The sequence below is a fragment of the Lytechinus variegatus genome, chromosome 2, assembly GCF_018143015.1.
Source record: "Lytechinus variegatus isolate NC3 chromosome 2, Lvar_3.0, whole genome shotgun sequence".
NCBI classification, from domain to species: Eukaryota; Metazoa; Echinodermata; class Echinoidea; order Temnopleuroida; family Toxopneustidae; genus Lytechinus; species Lytechinus variegatus.
This window is the reverse complement of record NC_054741.1, coordinates 78826861-78844336: the sequence shown is the minus strand read 5'-3', so window position 1 is coordinate 78844336 and position 17476 is coordinate 78826861. Positions and strand designations below refer to the sequence as shown.

General features: G+C 34.7%; 1 protein-coding gene across 5 annotated transcripts in view; it reads right to left on the bottom strand.

The window, feature by feature from the left end:
• LOC121409155 (nitric oxide synthase, brain-like) overlaps positions 1–17476 on the bottom strand; it is a 103097-nt gene that overhangs the window by 8102 nt on the left and 77519 nt on the right. For 3 of the 5 annotated variants that reach the window (XM_041600997.1, XM_041600996.1, XM_041601000.1), the window contains 15 exons: positions 13519–13620; positions 12868–13062; positions 12254–12351; positions 11669–11813; positions 9732–9836; positions 9328–9386; positions 7936–7977; positions 6510–6611; positions 6054–6228; positions 4940–5169; positions 4473–4666; positions 3027–3056; positions 1399–1568; positions 993–1203; positions 464–551 (listed from right to left, as the gene is read on the bottom strand). In XM_041600997.1, coding sequence (XP_041456931.1) covers positions 464–551; positions 993–1203; positions 1399–1568; positions 3027–3056; positions 4473–4666; positions 4940–5169; positions 6054–6228; positions 6510–6611; positions 7936–7977; positions 9328–9386; positions 9732–9836; positions 11669–11813; positions 12254–12351; positions 12868–13062; positions 13519–13620 — 1946 coding nt within the window. The remainder of the gene's footprint in view (positions 1–463; positions 552–992; positions 1204–1398; positions 1569–3026; positions 3057–4472; positions 4667–4939; positions 5170–6053; positions 6229–6509; positions 6612–7935; positions 7978–9327; positions 9387–9731; positions 9837–11668; positions 11814–12253; positions 12352–12867; positions 13063–13518; positions 13621–17476) is intronic. The other 2 variants (XM_041600998.1, XM_041600999.1) reach the window with 2 other exon arrangements.

Here is a 17476-nt window from a genome sequence, read left to right as displayed (position 1 = left end):
TCATTAATCAATTGGCCATACTGCTCTATTTGCGCCATTCATGTCTCCTATGCTCAAATACAGAGTTTGTTTTACATTCTTGGTCACTGTCTTCATCGTCTGTTTTAAAGAGTAATTTGAGCCTTCTCTCTTGCAAAAGGCTTTTCTAAAAGATGGTTACTGAATGTTGAGATGTGCATTGTTTGTTGAGAAATGTCTAGCGTGAAGTTAATCTGTGCAAACTTTTCATAAAACTGAACAAAATCATTACAGTTCAAAATCGCTTCCCTCCATATAACTATGCGGGGTCAGCTACCCTAACCTGTACACGAAGAATGTGTATTGTAGAACCTGCTTTGTTCCCATTGTCTCTGGTCAAAGAAGAAAACGTCTCTCACACTCTAGAATCTAGCCATTCTTTCTCCTTTTTCCCATAACAATAATTACTCAGAGAGACTGATAACTGATTAATATATCAACTTACTGTCTGATGAAGCAAGGCATAGGTTTCTTTAAATCTAGATCATTCATCCATGATGAACACACACCACGGTGGATCGGACCCCTTGGACCTGAAATATCAAACATAATTATGAAATTATAATCAATCATTCTAAATTCCCATGAAGTCACTTTATTTGTAGAGTGCTTAGAGACTTCTGATTTAAGGTACTACATGAAGCGCAATATATATAAGCAAGTATAATTATCCTTATTTTTCTAAGACTACAGAACGATTTTATTGTAATGTCTTGATCAGTAATAGTCATCACCAACCATGAATCATGTTTGGGTGTTTTTATATAGCAACAGTTCTGATTTGAGAGAACTGAGTTCATTTTCCGAGCTTGCATGCTGTGAATATATTCTTCATGAGCTATAACAAAACAAAAATAATTCAAAAACAAATATTTAGAGGTCAATCATTCCCATAACTGGACTTGTTTAACTGAATGCTCATAATAATAATTAGTGAAATAAGATGGTCTAGGACTTGATAGAACATCACATACCTTTGACTCTGTACTCAACAACCGCGACAGTAGCATGGATTTCCCCTGGAAACATCTTAGGACTAGATGAGATGGAGTAATATCTTGCCTTCAGGATGGCCAGCTCGGTCAGAAGGAAGCTAGCACTGACCTTTACCGAAGGGAATTGCTCAAACACTTCTGGAAGGTTCGGGCTGTGTTCGTACTTCCATACCTCATAGTTGCTACCACCCTACAGAAAAGAAGCAAGGAATCACCATGCTCATAGAACATTTTTGTACAAGACTTCAGAGGGTTAGAATATTTTCCAGGTACCAGTGAGACTGCACGAACTACAATTACACTAGCGCGAATAACAAATGCTAGCTGATAAACACTGCTGCAATCGTCTTGGGAAAATAATTTTAAGAAGAGAGCATTGGCTTACCTTGCCCAGAACAGCAAGGGCATTTTCTTCATCCTTGTCGGTAGCTTGGGTTGATAGAAGACGGAGGAAGTCTGGTGTCGGGGGTATGGTGATATCTAGGTAGTTTGTGAGAGCTTCTCGGATGGAACATTTCGGAAGGCGCTCGGTGTCGTGCCATGCCTTGATCACACCTGCAGAAAAGGGGAGAGGAAATGAAAGATTAATTGTATAGCATGATTGACGCAGAATTTGACAATAAATTAGTTGGCAGGCATTCTGAATTTTTTTTATGAACCACGTCACTTGCATGTGTTACACTAACAGAGGATATCAGAGAGAGAGAGATACTAGTATTGCAACATAATGGCCTGCAAAAGTCTTCCACCATGATGAGCCATTATGTACTTGCACATGCGCAGTCAGCATGGTCAGTTTAACATTGTCACCTTCGGCAACCTTCGGTGTTCAGCCTTATTTCCGAGCGATTTTTTAGGCCTATCGATGTAATTTAATTTCCGTTTCGGACTCTTGAAAATTCTTAATTGATCGTGTTAATTATTCATGTGTACAACCAGTTTCGCCTCTGTCATATATGGTGTTTAAATCTTTCTCAGTATTGTTTAACGGAGTCATGTGGGCCCGAAATCTGTGGCTAAAGCTCTGTTTACCGCAATTGGCGATACTAGAAAATCTATCGTAATAATTCAAAAGTTAATTTCTAAAGTGCAGTGTTGAGTATATCATGTGTTAGTACGACTGATGTATGTCCATGACCTTGAGTTGTTAGTGTGCAGATATATGCATGAGCATGAGTGTATATTATGTTGTTTGTACAATACTTGTGTTGATGAAATATTTAAGAAATCTCGAAGCACAATAATGATGCATCGTTTAAATTGACTTCCGATGTACGAAAATGAGCTTGGAAAAACAGATGGACTCGATATTACATTCATAGTAGGTAAGAAGTTATTTTTTTCAATTGAGTTTATAACCATTGCAATCAAGTGTCATCATAAACTTCATTAAGATACGTACAAATCTAAACATCGTATCTCACCAAATTATTACGTAGATGAGAGTGATATTCAATGGCGTACTATAGACCTAGTGTAATTAAAAGCAATCATTATTACTTAAGCCTGCACCGGCGCACTTTTTTCGGGGGGGGGGGGTGCTTTTTTCACCACCAATAAGGACAAAAAGAAGGGTGAACTATGATATTATTTTTCTCAGAAAATATTACTATGACAAAATCTATCCCTAAACTAAATTTTGGTAATAAAAACTTGATTTTTTCTTGCTTTGCTCGCTCGTAACTTTTAGCAAATTTTTGTCCAATATTCCATATCTGCCCCCTCAAAATATTTGGTTAATTACATCACTGCTAGCCTCTATTTGACACATACATCACAAAGAATAGAGAAGAACGAAACATCATGAGTGATGCGAACTCGAAGAAAATTAGATCACCGACCGTTTGTTAATTTCAGAGTGTATACAAGTTAAAATTCTTATAATATGGCAGTCATGAAAGAGTAGCGGATGCGTGAATGAACAAATGAACTTATGGAATATGATTATATTATCTGATTATAAAAAATAGATAATAATATCAAAATGATATTTAGTTTTATTATATAACTCACCATCTTCTATATCTTCGTCGAAAAACATGCCTGTATCGTTCAATATTTGAAATTTAAATAATATCTTCTTCTTAACAAATTAATCTAACAAAATAAGAAACATGCATGGATGAAGACAAAGCATCGGAATATTTGATTTCGGGTTTAATGCATGCAATAACAGCTAGATTTAAAGCAAATATATATTATAAAATAAACTCTTCCAGTTTTTTTTCCTGGCGAGATTTGAGAAAAGCAACAGTAGGACGGTGTTATGGATCACTTATTATATTGAAACCTAAAGAGGAACACTTTCATAAATCATTCAGAGTCAGTATTGTTCCCTTTATGTGTTTGTTCTAGAGTTTCAGAATGTAGTGGTTTAGCGACGTTAAATGTTTCTTTCAATGTTACAGTTGATTTTTTTAATAAATATACATGAAATCTTTTGTGTGTATTCAATGTAATCTAGGAATGTGTGTTATGCCAAATCTAATTCCACTCTCAATTCTAAAATGCAGTGGTTTAGCAATATGAATGTTAAAACTATGTTTGAGTGTACCTAATGTAGTCTAGGTCGTCATGGTCTAGTATATCTGTGGTGTCAAATCTGATTACACTCTATAATATGATTATTTAGCACACGAACTATCAATTAGGAGTTAGTATCGATCCCCATTTTCTACCATCAATGTCAAAATAAAGGAACTACAGTACGCACGTTGTTATTCGCGCTGCCACTGTTGTGAAAGTATAAGCAACAATATCATTATTATTGCATTCTTTTTACAACCAAGCTTTTAACAAAAAGATCATTGGTAAAAAAACCCACACACTGATAAGAAGAATCATACACGAACAGTTCGTAAATAACTAGAATGATTGTATTAACAAAATGAGACAGGAGTGGGTAGGAGAATATTGCTAGCTATTCTCACTCCTTGAGTCTATACTCGAAAGAGTAGATAACTATAATTTGAGACGTAAACGGCTCTCAAGAAGGATGATCAGCCATTATAGAAAATAATATTTTCTGAAATTTTTGGTGATACACTGTCAAACTACTAGTATATATTTCACATAAATTTCAAACTACAAAAACCTCTTGGATATTCACTCTGTTTTATTTGCCACTGTGGATGTAACCACGATATTAATCGAGTAACGCTTATCCTTATTTTGAATCAGTTTTGTTTAAAAAAAACCCCCAATGCATTAGACATTTTTCCGAGGGGGAAAAAGATCTTCACTTTCAAAAGAGGGCACAATTCTGTTTTAACGGCATTTTTAAATTACAAATTTTAATTGTGCCTCTCAAGGGGGGGGGGGGCATTGGCCGATTTTGCCCACCCCTGGATCCGCCAGTGCATTACCGCATTTGGTTAAGTTAAGGGGGGTAATGAGGTAGATTAGAAGGTATATGGGTGATGTAAGAGATAGAGAAGGAATCAGTAAGTATCCACCTACCAAGAGCTGTCTGCTTCTGCTGTTGGAATTCAACCTTAATCACTGTATCCATAGAGTACTCGCAATCAATGTACTTAAGAACACGGTCTACCAAGTCCTTGTTATTGGCTGGACAGATGGCCACGTGATCACCAGGTTCGTAAAGAAGTTCTGAGGCACCTTGGGTATCCAGACGTACGAAGATGGTGGACCGTCTGAAGAGAAAATGTAGAATGATATTGAGTTAAACGATTATCCAAAATTTAATTGCATAAACACAATATTCTTCGTTTACACCACACCGAGAAGTTGCCTCCCCCAGCACACCTACCTCTGCATATGTGATAGCGTTTTGAACTGTATGTCAAAATTTGTTTTACAATGTATCTATAATGTCTGACTCTGGATCACCATAAGAATGAAAAGCACCCTTTTTCGGCAATTTGTCTTTCTATACGGCTATAAAGGAATAAAAAATATAAACTCACTCTGAGTTTTTGGCTTGAAGTTCCATGCGTTCAGTAAGAAGACACGGAAGGACAGTCTTGCCATGTAATACTGAAAGTCCTGCATTGAGTTCATCGCTCTTGAGGGCTGCCTCTTCACCAACGGATACCCGGAATCTCTGAGGGTTCCAACTATTCTCGTTCTTGTTCAGAGCCTCGCTTGCAGCCACTAGGTTGACACCATCCTTGATACAGAACACCTCACATGCGGCCTACACAACATTAATATCAAAGAATCTCAAATATGGTTGGTTATTCAGCAGACACACAAACGAACCGGTTCCAGACCGAATGACTTACCAACGGTCGGTTTGGAGTCGGTTTCGTTAGTGCGAATGTCGTATGATGTTTGAGGTGATAAAAAAGAAACAGTCAATCTTATTAGAGAGATATATACACATCTTTTAATTTTAGAAAATAAGACAGAACAACATCATGGGAACTAGTTCCAATGAAAACCAATCAAGAATACTTGAACAAACTGATTCATTAACCCAAACACTTACAAATTAAGCGCATTTAAAATACCTGTTGGATCTCACCAGAAAATATCTAACTTGGTCAAACAATACTCCAGAAACGAGCCTAAACCTAGATAGGATTTCCATTATTATAAAAAAAAAAAACTCATTTAAGAATCAATAATCGAACGCAGAACATTCCTGACGAAAAAAGTAATGCTTTTCGGTTTGGCGTTCAATTTTTATTTATCGTATTTTGAGATATCCAAACTCTTCAAAGATATTTACTTGACCCCCTTATGAATCGATATACTTATGTCTTTGTAGATTGGTTTATATTTCATATTTTCAAATTATCTAAACATGCTAAACATATCCTGAAATTGTATGTAAATTCTTTTACATTTGACTTTGTAAGAATTATTTTAGATCCCGTCTTCTAGAACTTAAAATTATTACTGTAAATCCGTTTTTATGTTAACCTGCGAAGCAGCATAACCCAGCGTGTGCCACAAGCCCACCACGAACACTTTACCAAACTGGCAAAGTTTAACCACCTAGGCAAATTTAAGAGACAATATCAAGTTGTTTCTATCCAACGGCATCCTGAACATGAGCTTGGCTCGGAGACTCACCTTGAAGACATCTTTGGCCCACCTCCTGAAAGCATCTTCTTGACCACCTAGCTCATCCCCTTCGCCCATTGGGTTGATCCTTTCACCTCCAAGATTACTAATCAACTGATCTACTGTACGAGCATACGCACAGAAGTGAGGATAAGCACGGGATCCCAGACCAAATACTGAGAATCTACAAACGGACATTGAGCAAGCAGAGGGGGGCAAAACAAAAAACATTTGGTTAGCTATTGTCGGATATTCAAATAAACACTACGTACTGAAGAAAGAAAATGCAAGATATCAGAGATATTCCGCAGATATTAATGCATGTACTTATCTTCTAAATGATTATGTAAATGTATATATATCTTCATTACAGAGCTTGGGTGTTATTTTTTGAACAAGTTAAACAAACATTATTGATGGGGAGTCACTCTACCTATATAGATTTTGAATGAAGGATACACTTACCTAACGTTAGCAAGTATTCCTGAGCTCTCGTCAAGTTTAGCCATGGAGCTGGCTCGATGTACTGGCTTGTTTGGTTTATTGTCGAATCGAATAGACCGAAGGCTAAACAAAACAGAAAACATGATGAAATATTCAATACACGTATCATACAATTCCCAGTGTTTGCAAATTAAAATGGTTCCAAGAACACACTTTTTAAAACTTATGTTCTTTTTACAGCAAATCCTTTGTTTGCATTTAGCTAAAATTGGTATAGTAGTCATTACATCGAAAATTGACCAATGTTTTGCTAATAATATCCTGTTAAAACTATGGAGGGAAGAGGGCTATTGATCCCCGATAAATTCGATTTTTGAAAATAAAAGTATATAATATATGATTTGCCACGTGTATATAGTCTACTCAAGATCACTAGCTCATTATTTGTTTTAATATCAACTTATAAATAAGCAGAATGAAGGTTTTGTAACAAGAAATATTGTCTAATGGTCGAGAAGTTGCCAGGCTAAAAAAAATCAGATAGAAACACAGCCTAAGATTAAGCACAAAAGAGGGAAAGAGAGAGAAGAGCAAATTAGATTATTTTGCTTGAAAACATGTCTAATTATTTTCCCACATTGTGGCATTGTACATGTTGTATGAAAGATATGTATGATGTAGGTATATTTATCTCTGCTCGTCAACATAATATCGCACTAATCTATTCAAGTCGATAGAAAATTAAATCTCCTGAACAAAAACGTGTAATACATTATCCATCAAAGAGGAGATATAAGATATTAGTTTTTAGGATTTGATAAGTTAGTAATCCTTAATACGAGTAATGAATAAATTACCACTATGCAACAAAATGTTTACATATCATTATGCAAAGTTAGCAAAAATAAAACGGAAAATAATAAGGAAAATAATCAAAATATCATAAAGCGTTAAGCATTTAGTCCAAAACACCACGAATATTGCGGTAAAAAAAAATAAAAACAAATGTGAAAGCAGACAGAAAACGAAAGCGGTGTTCAAACATTTACAAATAAAAGGTGCAAAATTAATGGTCCATGCAAGTTGTATAACCGCACATGTATATATATTTTTAAATATTCAAACATTTACATGTTAATCATTTTGTGTCTCATATATTGCATGTTATACATTGTCATTAAAGGCCCTACACATTGAAGTTTATTATTAACATGTAATTCGTTTAACATCAAGACATCAAAAGTTGTAATTTTTATGATTATGATAATAATTGATACTTAGCAGTCTTGTTAATACGTAGGCCTATCATTATTCTCCCTTAATGGTGATTAGGAAAGACTTAAGCAAAGCATTTGCATACGTTAGAATAAACCAAGAGAGAACATTGAGTATTGCAAAAGTTAGCATAAACCGAATTCCCAGCTTACAACTCAAACAATAACTTTACCTTCTATTACGGGGATCCTTATCCTCTCCACTTACTGATTCTCTGCGTTTTACATCGTACAATAATTTGTAAACAATAAATTTATAAGCGGTGTGGAAAGGAAAACACAATGGTGACAATACAAATAACTCACACATTAAGAAAAATAACTCCGAAATTCTGGCGCCCAACATTGCGCAAAGATGAAAAATAACTTTCATGCGTATTTGCTGTTTACCAGTTTTGTATCTTTTAGAATAATCGACTGGACAAATTATTTTGTGAGCTTTTTCATTGTTGCGAATAATTCAGTTCTCTCCACTATACTTCAGTTTCCCCATTTTTCTTAATATGTGAGTGCACCATTGAAATGCGATCGATTACTTCTACTGTTGAACAGTGAAGGGAAAACAAGTGGGCGTGGTGCGAGGAGGGGGCTTCTAGATGGTGGTACTGGGACTGGGCTGGTTGTGCGGCAAGTGTCAATTAGGGAATGGCAAACTTTGGAGGGATAAAAAGGGATGGGGGGGGGGGGGTAGCGAGTGTCGATGAAAAGTGAAGGCGGGTATCAAGGCCTTGGATAATGACACTTATTACCAATGATAGGGGGACACTTAGATTTGTGGACGTGTGGGGATATGCCCTACCTCATTTGGTTTACGGGACTGCTTTAATAGCGGTCGTTATGTTTCGCACGTGCAGATAGCGACATCCAGATAATCAAAATCCGTTTTTACTCACATAAGTCTCCATATTTAAAAGGAATATCATTCATATTAAAACTATCTATAAGTAAATTTGCAATAAATAGTATAAAAAATTGTGAGAATAGGATAAATAAACATTGAATCACAGTTTCATAATAGTAAAAGTTTCATTTTTTGCCAATCAAAGTAACATTTCGAAATGTATAACGTTACAAGATTTACTTTGCTTTTCCAGCATCAGATTCGATAAAATAGAGAAAAATAGTAAAAAGATTACAACAAGAGTAGTGAGGCAAATAGAGACCTTAATAATTTAATACAACAATAGAGTTTTCAAAGGCATTATTCTAACATTTATGAAGATATGATACAACTGTTAACTAGATTTTAACTTACATCATTAAAATAATATTCCAATAATTTCAACATTGCAAGCAGTGCTAGCTCAGCTCGTCTTCATGTAATTTTCAAGCAGTGCGATTAATGTGACTATGGGAGGACCTTGTGAGACTAGGCCAGAATGAACAAAAACATCCGTTGTGGCGTCACATAAGTGACGCCATAAAACAAAGGGAGAACAATTACTGGGCTGTGAGGCGGATTCAAAGTAGGAGTGTGATATCAATTAATTCGCTGGCAGGGGAGGAATCATGCATTTTGGTTATAATTTCAAATATTAATTCTTAAGGCGATAAGAACTATTTACCTGCTTGGACCATCTCCTTCACCGTCTCGGGAAAGTTCTAGAAGATAGTTGCCAAATTCCTGATAAAGATAAATAAAGAATATTGGGTAAAAATCGAGAGAGTATTCCATGATTACGGTAAAGAAAATGTAAAATATATACCAAACGGACGTAATGTATATATTTACAAACACACATGTCTCAACTCTGCTGATATCTTAACAATTATATATTTTTTTTAAATGATAACGGTGTCTGTCAGAGGCTTCTAAGGATATTTCATCATGGCATATAATATATGCTAAATTCTATTACGCTTCCTTTTTTATCACAGCAGGTCTGTTTGGTTAAATGGCTATCAAAACTGTGGCATTCTATTTTTTTTTTGATCCAGGTGAATGAACGAGACCGATAGAATACTATACCTCCCCGTTCTCAGGTGGATCTCCGTTACCGAATGTACTCGTGACGACGAGAAGAAGGGACTCGTGTTCGATGTTAGCGACGTCGTATTCTTCCATGTTCATAACCTAATTGTGAATGGAAAATGAAAGATAAACAGACCAATACAAACAGATCTTTATTAGACACACACCTTTCAAAGATGCGATGGTAAATTTGTAAACAATTGGTCTCTATAATATGGGTATCGGTTTACGAACAGTTTCGATTTTCTATCACTTAAAAACCGCGATAGGCCTACTAGGTCCCTCAGATAGGGTCAAAACAATTCGGTCCCATGATTTCTTAACACATTCATAGATGTTAGTCTCCAACCGGGTAACCAAATACCGTCATCAAAACAATTTTTAGCGATGAAAACTTTGATTCAACTACGTGCAAGCAGGAAAATCTGATTTACTCAAAACACTAAATTAAATCAAGACATTTTAAATGCAATTCGGCTTCAAGTCATCAGACTATATCATCGGAGCATCACATGCGTCAGATGTCAGTAAAAAGAACAACAAAATATTTTGATAAGCAAAGATTTTATACCGCTAATATAAACTGAATGAAAATTATTTGGAAGATCCCGTGAGAAAAGAGAAGGAACAAAAAAATAGGTCAGCGTATTAGGTCAAAGCAATATACTGATGGTCAAAAGCAGGTGCCTCGTTATTCTACGATCGAATGGGAAAAAGAGTACACGTATTTTTGTCTGAAATAGCAATAACGCTTAAAATTGTCCAAAATACCACCCCTTTTCCGAATAAAACCCACTACACAAAAAATACATACGTGCAAAGACATAAGGTGTCATTATGCTTAAAATGTCGTTGCATAGATGTTAACACATTCATCATTCCAACGATAGATATAAAAATAAATCATTTTTTTCACATTCATTGATCTGATCTCAGGAATATAGATAGAACAATGGCGTCGTTTGTTAAGCACGCTTGTTGTAACAAACATATTAATTCACATTCACTCGAGGTGTAAAAAAAGGTCATAAGAAGATCGCAATAAACTGGCTCAGCGAGTCTTAGGTCAGGGTGGGGGGGGGGGGGGTGGTATCAAAGAGGAAATAAAGTACAAGAGGAAGTCCTTAAGGGGGAACTACTAGTAATTATTTCTTCATATCGCCTTTCACCCCTTTTCAGATAAAACTCTCTCTCACTCTTTCTTGCTTGAAGAGGGAGGGGGGGGGGGCGAGTAGGGGGCTTCTGACAAAGAAATGTTTCCAAAATGATTATGCTCGTCATTGCTTTGTGATTTAAACAACATGAACCTGTCATCACAAAGAACCTGAAACAGGTGTTATGATCTGTTATCTATCTGACTTCTACCTAAGATCAAAAGTCACAAATATATATCTCTCACAATCGCCTTGTTTGAACGAAGGGTTATCAACATGTATACGTCATATTTTGACATTGGAGAATAAATCATAAATAATACACAAATACATCGTGCATTATCATCACAGACTTTTCTCCCATGACGTCAAAGCAGCGCTGATGTCTGCTCGGATAATTTTCATTTTTTGCAACCATACAATTTTAATATCATTCTGTCATGTCAGTGTTTGTTTCAATAATCTTATCTTGTTCCATTTCCTGATCATATTATATGAGACAATTTAATCTTTAACAGTTAGATTAACCACAGACTTATCCCAGCCGTTTTGAAATATTTGGGTTTTTTGTTTCTCTGTCTTTGTTCTTTGTTGTTGGAGGGGGGGGGGGTGCTTTGGGTGGGCTTAAAGTATCGTAACTTTTCTGGTTCTTGCCTTATATTGAAGGCTGTTTTATCTTCAGATATAGTTAAAAGGGGATGAACTTACTATATCAAGTTTTATTCATGGTTCAAAACCTATATCATGTTCCAAATTACTAAATCATTATCTAGTCCTTACCTTTGCGTCAAAGGCATGTTTGAATATCTCACACAGTGTCTTGGCGTATTTCTCAGACTTGCCAGTCTCTGTGGCATACAATATTGTAGCTTTGATTCGCTTAGCCAAGGCCTTACCCATCATCTTCGTAGAGAACTTCACAGCCCTGTTAACAAACAGACCACATGACTCCATTAAATATTCATTTATTCGGTTTCTATACATTCGAAAATTAAAATCAATGTTATAAGATTAAACCTTTACTTTCCCTTATTTCATTTTGATCAGGTACTTATTTTCTTGTCGTACCTCGCAAATTAAGATGAAAAAAAGAAAAAAAGTAATCACTGCTGAAAAATTCCTCTTCATCATTTTGACAATTTTTGGCAATGGCTCTTTAATACTCTATACAATCGCATTTCAATCAATATTTAGATGTAAATTACAATTAGTTTTCTTTTATAACCAATATAAATAATTTAGAAATTAAAAAAGCACCTATGAAGGTCCAACAACTTCCCTATTGCAACAGGTAAACGTATTCTGATATCTTTTAAGCGATATAACATTGAAAAAATGTAATTTAGGGATGACTTTTTGACTCACTTTGCAACCTCCTTGAAAGTGAGAAGCTTTCTTCTTCTTGGTTTATTCTCAGTTCCTGCGGCGTTGTTCTTCCATACGTGTGAATGCCATGGATCATCCTACGAAATAAAAAACATAAAGCAATTTTCAGATTTTCTTGTTTATATACTATTGTTCTTAATAATTCTTTATTAATGTATTAACACCTTAATAATTAATTAAAACGAGGAATGGTGTAGACAATATAAAAAGGGAGCTTTTAACTCTGTAATATAGATTTGATAAATACCCTTTATTGATGTAAATATCCACGATTTACAATGCATGTTTTTCTACACTAAATCTCCAAAAGGTTTGTTTATATAAATTTTTTCGTATTCTCTTTTGCATAGAACTTCTATTCTTCTGTTTTCATAAGTTTTCTGTCTCCTTTATTCTTCTCAACGTCCTTCTAATCCCAATCTTAATGAAAAAAATACAAACCAGTTACATTATACAAAAGCATGAAAATCTAAAACCGTCATTTTCATTCCAACGCCAAGCTATTTGGTATCACTGTACTACATGGATCCATATCAAGACCCCTCCTCACCCCTCCTCACCCCTCCTCAGTCCCCATGGTAACCGCATCTTACCTGATACTCATATGATGGTTTAAGCTGGTAGTTAAGCATCTCTTGATGAAACACTGGTGTTATACTCCCTGAGATTGGAGGTACAATCCATACCCAATCGGCTGGGCATCCTCCTCGAAGTCTCTGCTCATTTTCCATGTGCTTCATAAACGATTCCGACGCTGAGTGATGGTCCGTGATCGTCACGTTCAGTTTCTATAGCATGATAAAAGATACGACATCGTTGCTAATTGGCATACACGAACGGAAATATAATAGTATAATTACATTCCGATTAATACTACTTAATTCAATACCTATACAACAGCCATAAATAAATATTTGGAACTCAATAAAGATCACACATGAGTATATATTCCAAATGTATTAATCTAAATATCTCAAACTGGCTTCTGTCAGTACACATACTCAACACTGTAGTCTATCAACAAAATAAATCTCAACGTAACGCTATCATAACGTTACAAGAGACATATATAGAACAACCGAGTTCGTAACTAAATCAGTTGTCTATTATTTCTTTGAAAAACAGCGTTCCCAATTGTATCAAGTGACATTACAGGACCATGTTGACACATGGTTAATCATATATCATCCTATTTAATTCTATCATTCCAATTATCATTAAGAATTGTGAGCTCATGATTATACCTGATAACTATATAAGACGGCAACGTTGGCTTCTACAAGAGCTTGGTCTTTCCACAGTGTTGCATTGGTACTAATATCAAGACCCATCTGAACGCCGATGTTCTGTATGATAACAAAAGAATGTGATTTCATGAAGTTTTCATTTCCAACAATTAAAATATACGCCATTTTAGGGTGTAAAACATGAAAGAGATAATCTTTGAAATACATTTTTAACAATAATTTGAAACAAACAAAAATGTAAATCATGAAAGGGATAATCTTTGAAATATATTTTTAACAATAATTGTGCAACAAACAAAAATGTATAACAGAATGCCAACAGATGGGACTGCTAATAAAAGCTTGCTGTAGAAATGATAGGGGAATTTATTGAAGAACAAAGTCAAAATAAAAAGGAGAAAGAGAATATGAGAGGAAGAAGGAGAACATCGGAGATTTACACAGAGGATCAATGAATGAAAGTTGAAACTACAAACTCAAAAAGTTTGAAAATATCATTAATGTTAGTTCTTTGAAAAACGACTGATTCGGTATATTTTAGTAATAAAATGCGCGTTATACACGCACATCCTATTTTTTATGAATCTGCTGAAACCCCTGACATTCATCAAAAAAATATTAACGGTTAAACCGGGGTATCCCAACTTGAACGTGCATTTTGATCATCATAATATCCGGTATTCCGGTTTTAAAAAATGAGATATGTTACGAATATTCACTTAAACGATGACATCACAGCTACACCTAAGAACATAAAGAAATGAAATGACGTTAATATGCGTCATGTACCATCCATATACAAGATCCAAGAACATATCCGTTTTAAGCCAAACCACTAAACGTCCTTCTTTCTGATATTCATAATAAATATTTCATCGTCAATATTTCTAAATTTACGATATAGAAAGACAAACGTGAAATCCGGGTCAATTGCACTTTATTATTATCAACATTGGGTAAAAAGTATTAACAACATTGGGTAAAAAGGAAACATGCATCTTTGTTAAACTGATTAAAATCGTGCATTATTATCATGGTTATTTAATTCATCCTTTATTTTGAAAAATACAATTCACCGAATATAATATCAAACAAAAAATAATTTAAAAACCTTTTAGAGGGTTTTCGTTTCATTTGAATCTTACAAACAATCTTCAAGCGTAAACGACTTTATGGTATCAATCCGTACACATACTTTGGGACAAAATTCATCCCGAAAACATATTCAAAAGAAAATTCTGTATCATACAGCGAATTCAGATAAATTTGAATGTACAGGTCCCCATTGACTTTTATGATGAAACTAAAAAAATGCATTGAAGGTTGACTTTTTTATTATGTCAAAATAATAAGCATTTAGGCTAGCTGAGGTTAGGCATTTCCATTCAACCACAATGAACCGTCCTGGATGGCTATTCATGAGTGACAATTATCGATTCCAGGAGAGTTTACGAACATTAAACTACATGTAATACACCGTGAACACAACAAATATATCCTGCCATAGTTGATTAGGCTCATGATATAACAGAAGGGAAATACTTATCAGCGACAATAACTCTTTAGATAAGTACAGATTACACCCCGGGTTATATCCATCTAATTTAATCTGCTAGAAGGCTTCAAATCTACTTTTAACTTTTAACAATTAATTTGTTAATTGAACACAGTAAGTATGGTCAATATTTACAACCTCTTCATGTGAGGAGTTGATTGATGTCAACAATTGCAAGGAACTTCGAGTACTCCTTGATTTTTTTGCAATAGATTGAAAGAGGGAAGGTTACGAAATACACGGAATTCGTTGAAGCAGTCATTCGACCTGTTGCACTTTAGATTGTTTCCTGATAAAACGTTATTAATATTGGTTTCTTTTTTACAACCAATTCATAATCAATATCTACAACCAAAATAATGCACTGGGTATTTTATAATCGATTTGGAATTGTAGGGTAAACAGGTGAGAAAAAATTTCGGGCTCACCATTTTATAGAAATAGCAACTGAGCAGGGGTTATATTACCAGACGAATTCAAAATAAATAGCTTTTACTTTTATCACGTTGTTTTATACTTTCCTAATTATCGATGCAGAACATGATCACCGCTCGATTTTCCAAAATTAAAATTTAGGATACACACTACTGGACCTGTTAGAATAGTTTCAATTATTTTTAAGAACAGGCCCTTTACCTTGTAAATATTTTATCAGGACCAGTAATGTGTGTCCGTATGGAAAATCAATGATCTTATTTTCATCCTTCTCCATTCTTACCGTCCCGAATATCTCTCTCCTTCCTAGGAAGTGTGACAGGTCTTTTTAATGGTCGCATTTTTATATAAGCCTTCAAATATTACATGGATATGATTTAAAATCAAAGTTTCGAACTCTAGTTCAGCATATTAGTTAGACAACGCAATCGTGTATTACGAAGACTTCGTTATAGCATTTACTAAATGTGGACCAATGCGTCATTCGGACAGAATTCCTTGATCCAACATTCTTAAATTTTAGTCATGACTTGCTGATTTCTATGATAACACAACACATCGCGGTTCACCAAAATAAAACAAAGTGTATACTCAAAGTGTAAATACGAAATAGCATGGTTGCTAGGTTTTATGTCACTTTTATGCAGATTTACGCAGGAGTGATATAGGATTATAACCTTATCATTCTCTTTACGCCTTCTTCTCCTTTTGAAGGTGATGAAACTTAACAATTAAAAACACCATACATGGATTTTAGTTTGAAAAGCTTTAACGGTGTGAAGGAAAAGCAATCTCGGACACACCGAGTGATATTGACGAATGTAAACACACATCAACATTTTGACTGTACTGTATATAAAGAATATGTCAAGGCTCGTGTCTCCGACAACTTTATTTTTATGTTCTTTGAATATCAGAATAGTAATCGATTCGTTTATTTTCTAAACTGTGGTAGAAAATTAAGATAAGTGTGGAATTAATCGAATTTATGATCATTAAAGCGTTGAGGTTAGATATAATGAATACCCACAGAAAAATCACAACACAAATGCAAAACAAGACAAGAGAGAGAAAAAAAATGACTGTGATAGAGATAACTTTCGCAGGGTGTGGCTTATTTTGATAATACAGACAAAAACTCTTAATTTCTAAACATCCGGTGACCTAAATATCAGGTTTTGTTTCAGGTCGAATGGGTAGCATAATAAGCAAATAAATAACATCATATTTCTCAATCATCCATGTCGGTTAGATATGGCTTATGAGTATTACATTGATTCCCAGCAATTAAAATAAACACTCTCCCATCGGTCGATTGCTTGCTAGCAACAAACAACATCGTCTACTTTTCAAAAATGTAATTCTACAAGAAAATAATCAATTTATTCGAAATAATGATGATGCAAAATCGTTCGTTGAAATTATATATCAAATTATTTTGTTCTTGTTTATATGTGTGTGTTTACATAAAAAAAAAACTATGGGAGCATTAAGGTCACACGTCAATCAACTGTTTTCCTCAAGCTATCTATATATGGTTTCTTGAGAAGACAGCATGTGAAAATAAATATCAGTGACCCCTGGGTCTACAATACCAAGACTCCGTGTCTTTGATAGAAATGAATACAATGAACCGAATCTTGAATAAGAAAAAGAAAAGTGTTTCCATAAATACTTTACAATTATTTATTCGGTCATCAGTAGTATACATAGATAATAAGTGTATTGTGTCCGATAACGACAACAAAAAGAACAACTACGTATGATGATGACGATATTGATCCCAGTTCAGAAAACATGATATGCTCAGACACAATTTCTTGTCTTTTTATCCCATAATATCACATATTTCAAGTTTCCTCCATTAATGCATAACCTGGTTTCATTTATCATGAAAAAAATCTCAAGTCATCATCATTTTAGTTTATTTAGGCGCAATGTAGAACTTGATTATTTTTTATTCCT